The 10042-nt window shown below is 50.4% G+C and overlaps 1 protein-coding gene across 1 annotated transcript; it reads left to right on the top strand.

Annotated features, from left to right (window-relative positions):
* Positions 1-5566: 5566 nt before the first annotated feature.
* Positions 5567-7031, top strand: RXFP4 (relaxin family peptide/INSL5 receptor 4). The gene has a single exon (XM_008516788.2). The coding sequence runs from the start codon at positions 5674-5676 to the stop codon at positions 6730-6732; it is 1059 nt and encodes a 352-aa protein (XP_008515010.2). The 5' UTR covers positions 5567-5673; the 3' UTR covers positions 6733-7031.
* The last annotated feature ends 3011 nt before the right edge of the window (positions 7032-10042 follow it).

Raw genomic sequence — 10042 nt, 5'->3', positions numbered from 1 at the left:
GCAGAGTAGTCTGTGCTAGCTATGCTTCATTGGCTGTCCCATGTGCAGCCTCTTCTGCAGAGCCTACCCCTCCCACAGTCTCTAGAAAGAACAGTCCTGCATATTTAATGACTTGGTGGCCACAGCTGATTAAACAAAGGGTACACACTTGACTAGACTCAGGACTGAAAAAATACTCTTTCACAAGGATTTTCAGAACCAGAGAACTATGGTTGGTTAATGGTAGCCACTGGTGCTAGGAGGTCATGCTGGTGTGTCAGGGCTGAGGTGTCTGTCTTAGGTTCTGCCCAAGAGGAGCAGGCAGAGTTGCTAATCTGCAAAGAGAAGCAGGAGAATGGAGCAGATGTGCTGAGAGAAGCAGGAACAGGGACCAACTGAAAAGCAAAAAGCATGAAACCTGCTTCCTGAGGGCTGCACTATTCTATCTTCCCATTACCTCACTTGAATCCATTCAGATCTACTAAAACTCTAAAAATGCAGTCTTAGCCCTAGTCTTTCATGCCAACATTCCCACCCACCGCAGCGAAAGAAGGAAAGAGAAGGCAGAGATGGGTAGGCAAAAAGGTGAGGATTTTCCAAGGACTCTGGCATAATCAACATCATCCTGTCATTGGATATCTGTTTCATCACTAGAAGCAGCTCAAGGGGATTTCTGTTCCTTGCAATAAAAGAGGCAGTGTAGGAAAGCCAAGAGGAAGGGAATGACTGATGGAGCAGGATCTGTGAAGAGAATCGTTTAAGACACAGATGTAGAGATTGGTCTTGGCCAGGAAGATGGATACTTCTTCCTGAGAATTAAAAAAAAAATCCCACAAACTTGGAAAAAAACCATGATATGAGTATTCTGTAGCCATGGCAACAAGTAGCCTTCAGAACCTATTTTAAACCAGTTGAATCAATCAACAACTTGCCTAAGTGAAAATCATCCAATCAGCGTCAGCCTTTCACTTCTCAAAGTCAAACAGTCTCCAGTGAACTGGTCTTGGAGTGCCAGCCAATCAAATACAGTCTCACCAGGGCTATCGTCTTCTAGAGATGATGTCTATCTACTCATGCCTCTGAAAATCTGCCAGTCCCTGAAGCCAAAACCGTAGAGGTAGAAGATTACAGTCTGCCCTGCTCAGAGATGATACCTCACCAACATAGCTCTGTCTTAACGATAGTAAGCAATAAATTTAGTAAACATTTCTGGCTCCTTCTGCCCTAAAAAATACTATTCACTAATCTTACATCCCGTTCTGGCTTGAGACCCAGGATGCTTCTCATCACAAGTAACAGAAAACATAACTCAAAATGGCTTAAACAATAATAAATGTATTCTCCCTCATAACTAGAAGTCCAAAGATAGCGTATGCTCAGCTTGTCTACTCTGCCTGCCTCCACAAGAAGACTTTGTCCTTAGACTGGCTTCTTTTGTGGTGACAAGATGATTGCCAAAATCAACACATGCTTCTGAATTTAGATCCAATGGGAGAAAGAAATCCTCCCTGCCACTCACAGAATAAAAATCTTACCCCCACTTCAGTCTGATTGGACCAACCTGTGGACTAACAACACTCATCAGGGTAACGTCACGTATTGATTAGCTTAAGCCTTGGCTCTTGAAAAAAAATTACCGTCAAGAGGGATGGTTATAGTGTGATTGACTTAAAATAATCAGCATCCACCCCTAGAGCTGGGGATGGAGTTAGCTTCCTCCAAGTCATCTGGACTCTGTAGTGGAGAAGTGGATACTGGAACAAAATTAGGTTCTTTAGAAAGGAGGAGGGGGACGTGGATGCTGTGAAAGCAACCAGCAGAGTTCACAGGGCTACTGGACCTTTTCTTCCATGGGTTTACCCATCACCACCTTCCACTGAAGGACTTCCAAGTTCAGATCTTCAAGACCAGATAGTCAACTGCATATTGGATCACCACACCTAGATGGTTCACACATTTTTCAGCCTGTATTTTCTAATGCTGTATATGGTGCTACCATACATCTATCCAGCCATCCATTCATGTAATCTCCATGCACTTAAGTCCCCGAGCCTATAAACTGGTGGTCATTCTTAATTCCTCCCTCTTCTTAACAATTTTACATCCCCAGTCATTTGATTCTATGTCCTAAATATAACCCACACTCCTCCTTTCCTCTACTTCCTGACTATCCCAGCCCATTTACAAAACTCTCCTAATTTATATTTCTCCTGCCATTTTCAGCCCCCTTGAGTGGTTCTTCACATTGTCAACAGATAGACAATCCTAAAAAATAAATCTGATTCTGTCACTGCGTAGATTAAAAGCTTTCAGTGGCTTCTCATTCTATAGGATAGAATCTAAGTTCCCTTGCCTGCTTCAGGTCCTCCATAACCTCATGATTGCCTCCCGCTCCCACGCTTCCTGGTCTTTTCCTTGGTACACACACTATTGTGCCAGCCATGCTGACGCTTGCATTTCCCCAGATGCATGCCCCCATGTCTTTGATCGTACTGTACCCATCACCTGAAATGCCCTTTCCCTGGACAAACGTCTACTGATTTTTCAAGCTTCAGTTTAAAAATAATCTCTGTGACTATCTCAGGTAAAATTAAACAGTTCTTTCCTCAGATTTATCCCTAAGATTTTTGTTTTTATTTTTGAGGCCCTTCCATTTTTATTTTAATGTGGAAAATAAAAGAGATGGGTCACTCTCACTGCCTTTGCAATTTTTCTGTAAATCTAAAACTATTCCAAAATGTAAAGATGAGAGAGAGAGACTGATCTGGAGCTTGCCCTTGAGCGTTGGAGCTGCCCATACCCCTTCCCGAGACTGGAGGATCTTCTCCAGGAGATCTGGCAGACGTGTGAGGGGCTGGAGATGTGGCTGTTTGGGTTGATATGAGGTTGGAGATTTGGATTAGGGCCAGGTCTCCTACTTCTGCCATTTTTGGTCCCCCAAGGGGCTAGTCTCTGTCTCTTCTGCCACAAATGCACAGCTTCCTTCTCTTTATGCTCTGCAGAAAGATGACTCTGTTCCTCCTGCCTCCTCCCCCAATTCCGCTTTGTCTGGGTTTGGAGAGCAGGGACGGGGATGTGGCCTGGTAAATGTGGGCTGCCATGGATATTCAGGTGCCTGAGGGGAAGGCCTGGTCATTATAAATCCTTTTTATGTAAGGCAGACACGATAATCTACCACACAGGTCCTTGGACTCTAATTGAGATAGAAAATTGGGCTGGTAAAGTGTGGCTCCAGAGGAATAGGAACAAGAGGGATGGCAAAATCACTCTTGTTGGATCCAGTTCCTCCTCATTTCCCAGCAGCTGTGAATGAAGACCATCTAGAGAGGAGCCGTCCCTGTCCCTCTGTCCACATCCTGCTCCTGTTTCCCTTGGCAGCCTAGGAGCTTCCCAAGGGCAAGGACCGGTGCTTCTGGTACTCAGCGAGGGGGAAGAGACTATAGGTGGAAAGAAATACCAAAAGGGTTTTATGATGTAGCAGAAAGAGCCAGATTCTAGGAGTCAAGAGACTTTTATCTTAAATCCTGACTCTGCCACCATTTCCCTGGTGGCCTTAGACAAGTCACTTTCACTCCCTATAAAATGAGAAGTTGAACTAGATGATCTTAAAGATCCCATCCATCTTGAAAAAGTTTATTACATTTCATGAGGAGAGGGACCATATTTTATTTGTTTTTGTCTCCCCAGCATATGGCACAATGCCTGGCACATAATTAGGGTTCTCAGGAAATGCTCTGATTAGAGTGAATGAATGAACTACTAGAAAAAGGTAAGGGCCCAAAGCGAAGTTCTTAGACTTGGCCAGCTGGTGGCATCACCTCTCTGCATAACCATAAGGGGGTGTTAGTCTCAGACCAAGGGAAAGGATTTGGATTAGAAATGAGTAGAGGTAAAAAAAGGAATGATTAGAGGACCAGATATTTCAAATGGATAGCAGAACCCTGGAGTTCTGACTCAACTTCCTTTCTCCAAGCCAAGAGAAAATAAATCTAATGCATTAAACAGACATCTTCACTGCCAGATTGGCAAGGTGACGCCGGACGGGTGGAAGAGTAAACATGGCCCGGAGGCGGAGGAACTGGTACGAAGTCACACAGGAGCAGTCCAGGAGGTCAGGAGGTAGCCCATCTGACTCAGCTGAACTTGGACTGGCCACACCCCTTCTGCCACCCCTTTCACACCCATTCCTTGCTGAAAAACCCAAACATCCCGGCACCCAATCTGGATCTCTGGGTGTCTTCCATAGGGTTCATCAAACACACTGCTGATTGATTGTCCCGAGGGCCCCTCTCCTCCCCCAGCACTCCAAGGGAACTGAACACCAAACATCTCAGAGGGCAGGAAGGTGTTGAATATTTTGGAATCCTTGAAAAAGCCTCACTCTTTTATCTACCCACCTCCCACCCTCTCTTTTTCCCTATCACAGCAAATTCTGCAAAGCATAGCGATATGGGCATAAAAGGGGAGGACCCAATGAGGCATTTTTTCCAGTGAGGGCTGAGATCATGGGGAGACAGGATGAGGTGTGGTGAGGATGTATCTCAGGGTCCACAGCTCTGGAATGGGGTTTGGGGACTGGAGGAGAGAGTGGGGGTGCTGTTGACCTCTGACTCCATGGACTAGAGCAGGAAAGGGTGAAATGGCAGTGGGAGTGATAGAGGTTAGCAGGACTACTTCATGCTCGGGAGCAGGAACAGAACTGCGGGCATGCCCCAGGTCCACTCAGGTCTTCACGGGCCATGTTCCCAGTGAGGAGGGAACAGGAAGCTGTGACTTCCTCTCTCCTTTCCTCCCCGTCCTTAGCCTCAAGGTCACTTGTTGCTGCAATGAATTCCAACCTGTGTTTTAGTTGGCGCTGTTCCCTGGGCATGGTGATAATAGCTGCTCGGTACCCTGCTCCCTTTCACTACAGACACCCCAAACTTTTCCTTTGAGATAATAATCATTTATGAAAAACAGTAACATACAAAGTGCTTTTTCACATGTATTATCTCATTTCATCACACCAATCCTGCGACGCTGTGATATTATCTGAAAATTTTAAGCAACGAAACTGAGTCTCAGGGGAGTAAAGTAACTCACCCAAAGTCACACAGCTAGTGAGTAGCAGATCTGGGACTCCAGAACCTCTGCTCTCTCTCTCAGACATGCATTCTGGGTCCCTGCCTCTAGCCCCCTTCCAGGCCCCTTCCCCTGGCCCCAAGGAGCACTTTCTGCAGAGAAGGGGGCCCCTGCACACTGTTAGGAGTAGAGGGGGCTCCAGTTTAGTTCCTGTCATCCCTGAGATGGGGTATCTCTGGCCCTCTCCCCACAGTGGAGGCTTGGTGCTGCTCTCCATAGTTAACTCCCCTTTCTCCCCTCCCTTTCTGCCACATAGAGCCCTTCCTACACACACACACACACACACACGCACACGCGCACACACACGCACGCACACACGCACGCAGGCACACATTTATGTTTGGGCCCTCCCTTACCCTGCCCCACCCACCACCCAACAGGGAAGAGGCAGGTTGTCCCATCCACACCCCTCCCTCTGAGGTGTGGGCGTGGGCCAGGGCTCCTGGCAGCTTGAGGCCCTGAGAGAAGCACTCAGATCTAGAGGTTCCTGCTGAGAGCTGTAGGTGGCCCTGCCAGTCTGGCAGGCACTTGCTGGCCCCTCTGCCTGGCACCACTGACTTTGGATGCCCTGCGATGCCCACACCCAATACTTCTGCCCCGCTGCCTGCATTCCGGGGCAACACCTCTGGAGGCAGCGTGCTGAGTACTGATGATGCTGCGATGCCTGTTGAATTCCCAGCCCTGAGGGTTGTGGTTGCCCTGGCCTACGGGCTTGTGGGGGCTGTCGGCTTGCTGGGAAACTTGGCCGTGCTGTGGGTGCTGGGTAACTGTGCTCGGCGAGTTCCTTCCGACACTTTTGTCTTCAACCTGGCTCTGGCAGACCTGGGGATGGCACTTACTCTCCCCTTCTGGGCAGCTGAGTCAGCACTGGACCTCCACTGGCCCTTCGGAGGTGCCCTCTGCAAGATGGTCCTGACGGCCACTGTCCTCAACGTCTATGCCAGCATCTTCCTCATCACGGCGCTGAGTGTTGCCCGATACTGGGTGGTGGCCATGGCTACAGGACCAGGCACCCACCTATCACTCTTCTGGGCCCGTATGGCCACCCTGGCAGTGTGGATGGCAGCTGCCCTGGTGACAGTGCCCACGGCTGTCTTTGGGGCTGAGAGTGAGGTGTGTGGCGTGCGTCTGTGCCTAATGCGCTTCCCCAGCAAGTATTGGCTGGGAGCCTACCAGCTTCAGAGGGTGGTGCTGGCCTTCATGGTGCCCCTGGGCATCATCACCACCAGCTATCTGCTGTTGCTGGCCTTCCTGCGGCAGCGGCAACGGCGTCGGCAGGACAGCAGGGTTGTAGCCCGCTCTGTCCGCATCCTGGTGGCCTCCTTCTTCCTCTGCTGGTTCCCCAACCATGTGGTCACTCTCTGGGGCATCCTGGTGAAGTTTGACCTGGTACCCTGGGACAGCACTTTCTACATCATCCATTCCCAAGTCTCCCATGTCACCACCTGCCTGGCACACAGCAACATCTGCCTCAACCCTGTGCTGTACTGTCTCCTAAGGCGGGAGCCACGAAGGGCCCTGGCAGACACCTTCAGGGATCTGCGAGCAAGACTGTGGCCCCAGGGCCGAGGCTGGGTGGAACAGGTGGCCCTAAACGAGGTAGGCAGGAGGTGGGTTGGAAGTACCCCCTAGGAGAGTTGCCCTTTTACTATGCTGCTCACCAAATTAGACAAAAGGACACCTGAGTGATGGGTGCAAGCTAAACACTCTCCTCCTTCTGGGGTCTGCCAGGTGCAGGATGCTCACCTTATAGGGAGAAGGGGGCCTGCCTCTCTACCTGGCTGCGTTGCCTGAGGGAATGTCTGCTCCTTGATCTCACTGTGGGTGTGTGGTGGAGTGGGAGAGGCCTGGGCCCAGGTCACTCTGGGTATGACAAAGCTTGTCTCCATTTGGAGGTGGGAAAGAAGAGGATCTGAGAATAAACCTCTGGATCATTCACAAATTGTCTTGACCCTTAATCCCAGTTCCACCTCCAGTTAGTGTGGACAAAAGGATTCTTTGCCCCATTTCTGCCTCCTGTGAGAATTCCCAGGAAATTTTCCCAAGGTTTCTAGACTCATGGATCAGAGGTCAGTGCCTATCTCCCTCTGTCTGTCCCCTCCCCATCCCCTCACCTCAAACGGGGTGTGCTCTTGTCCTCCTCTGGTGCCAGGGCCCAAAATGCTCTCCTCTCCTGGCCATCTCCACCTTTTTACCATCTCAGTGGTTCCTACAGAAACTTGGTGCTTACAGACCTCAGCTGCAAAAGCTGTAGTCCCCTTGCTGGGAGAAGGCACATGGGGTCTTGTTGGATCCCTGGCATCAGCCAAGCCCCAAGTGTAGAACCCTGGTCCTGGCTGGGAGGACCTGTGTGTCTCTCTTTAAATCAAGATTTGGAGGGAAAAGTGAAGATAAGCCAAGGGTGTGAGTGGGGCATAGGGAGGTGAGAGATGGGGAAGGGAGTTGGGAGAAGAGGAGGCTGAAGGTGCAGCCAAAGAAGTGGAAACCACAGAAAGTGGTGCTAGTCTTCCTCTCCACCCCAAGTGCTTAGCTCAGAGTATCAGAGCTAAAGGTGTCAGAGCACCTGGATTCACATGCCAGCTCTGACACTAACTGGCTGAGGGACCTCAGTAAATTGCTTTACTTCTGTTTTCTCATCTGTAAAATGGGCTGTTGAGAACTCGGCAGTGCCTGAAATAGAGTATTAGCTGTTATTCTCACACATCATGTAAAATGGAGACAAAAAGGAAGAGGACGAAATAAGGTGGCAGCTGGGAGACGGGGACAGGGAGCCAAAAAGGTCTTGTCTGGAATGATTGTTACACGTTCTAGAGTGAAATGAGTTTTACATAAAGGAGTGAGTGAGGGGTTGGCCCCTCAAGCCCCTCTTGAAAGTGTGTTCTCCAGGGCAGGGGGCTCCCCTTTGGTTTCTGTGTCCGTAGAGACCCAGCAATGACAAAGCTTAGCCATTAGAATGGACTTTCTTGGGGGGCGGCCCCTGGCAAGGAGGGAGGTATAGAGGGAAGATGGGGCGAAGCTCCCACTCACATTGCCCTCCCGCTGCCCCAACGTGCCTTAGAGCCCAGAACAACTCAGGCCACTCAGGATCCCAGAGCAACAGCTGGGAGCTGCACCTGAGCGGTGAAGCCTGCGGGGGGGTGGGGGGGGTGGCGGGCGGCCTGCAGGCGCCCTCTGCCCCAGCTCCATCCAGTTGCTGAGCAGAAGAGGCTCTAAACAACCACCCAATTCACAACACATTAAGCAATGTTAAAGACATTTAATTAGCCTCTTGATGTTTAATTTCCTTTTTTTTGATAATGTTTAAACTGGTTCCAAAACTCCAGGTCTGTACCCAGCCAATTCAGGATGGAAAATCCCCCCCAGCTAGGTACCCCTCTTGCCACCCCCTGCAGTTCCTCCGATGGCCTTGCTAGGCTCCGGATATTGGCTCCTCTGGGAGCATTTCTGCTTTATGGGACCCAGAGGTCAATATTGACAAAGTTTAAAGAGGTCCAAGTCAGAGATGAACCAATGCACGCAGATCTCCTCTTGGAGAGGGGTGGGAGAGGTGGGGGAGGGTGCAATGGAGGAGGGCTGGGCCTCGCAGGCTTGGAGCTCCTCTCGGACCGGAAAGAAGGCATTGTTGTGGCGAGAAGCTGGGCCCTGGCTTCCTGGAGCATGAAGCCAGAGAGCTTTGAAACGGCGGCAGAAGGGATAGAGGTTAAGACTGAGTTTCCGAAAATGGGATTAGAGGGGACAATGGATAGAATGGTGAAAGATGTGAGGGGCTAATCTCAGAACAGCCATGTCAGAGAAATGTGTGACCTAAGTTTCAGGGCCAAGGATGAGGACAGGTTTTGGTCAAGGGGCAGCAGGAGGGACAGCACGGCTCTCCCACGTGCTGTGGGCTTCTCCACACCTGCACCGTGCGCTTCGTGTCTTCCCTGGATCTGTGTGAGAAAGCTGGGGAGCCTGCATTCCCCTTTCTTGGTGGTCTTCGGATGCTGATACCCCACTCCCACCCCCTGCACCGCCTTTACAGCCTCAGGTCCCAGCCGCTTCCAGCTGACAAGGCAGACAGCTGCTGAGCCGTGTGTCAGTGCGTTTGCAACTTGTTCTGGTATTTTTAGGCAAAGCAGCCGAGGAGGGGAAGTGGAGGACTGTTGCGAGGAGAGCTGGCCCCTTCCTGGCTCACCTCCCCGGGCCTGGCAAGCTTTCTGCACCTAGGTTTTTCTGCAAAATGAGAACAAACTCCTACCTCACACGTCCCGTAATGGATGAGAAAGCACTTTGTAAAGGCCAGTGCTGGTGGACGAGAAGTACAGGGGTGCAGGGTGCTGGCTGCTCCCCCAAGCCTGCCCCCTCACGTGATTTCGATTCCTCTTTCCAGCTGAGGTCTTGAGCCCCATTCTTCTCTTCTTACCCCATGGGCTCCAACAGAGACATGTGTATGCATGCCAGCATTTATTCAACTCTAGACTCTCACCTCCTCCCTCCCCCCACAGCCCCGGAGTAGGGTATTAACCAGAAACAGGAAGCAAAATGAACCAAAACCAAGAACTGAAACCAACCTAATCTCTCACTACCTCTCCAAGAGGCAGAGAGCAAATGAGCAGCTCCTCTGAGGGGAACTGTCTTAAAGAGGTTACCCCAGGACCCTGACACTGGGAAGAACCAGGGCAGAGTGGGGCTGAGTCTGAAAATGAATGACAGGGGAGAGGCTAACAGGAACTGTGCCCAAAGGGAAGGAAGGGGGCAACAGGCTGATGCAGTTTCTGAGCATGGCATGCAAATGAGATGGAAACAAGTTTTCTAATATTGGAATCCCCAGCAACCACTGGAACCAGCTCAGCGCCCCTTCATTCTCATCCTTGTATTCATGAATATCGACGACAACAACAAAAAAGGCCTGCAGCAGGTTCTGTGGCTAGCGCCCCGTCTTCAATGAGGCAGTCTGTCGTCC

The sequence above is a fragment of the Equus przewalskii genome, unplaced genomic scaffold, assembly GCF_037783145.1.
Source record: "Equus przewalskii isolate Varuska unplaced genomic scaffold, EquPr2 ChrUn-9, whole genome shotgun sequence".
Classification (NCBI taxonomy): domain Eukaryota; kingdom Metazoa; phylum Chordata; class Mammalia; order Perissodactyla; family Equidae; genus Equus; species Equus przewalskii.
Note: the sequence above shows the minus strand (reverse complement) of the source record. Positions and strands in the feature narration are given on the sequence as shown.

Excerpts from the sequence above, each read along its gene's own strand:
- RXFP4 (XM_008516788.2), top strand. The coding sequence starts at position 5,674 with ATGCCCACACCCAATACTTCTGCCCCGCTGCCTGCATTCCGGGGCAAC.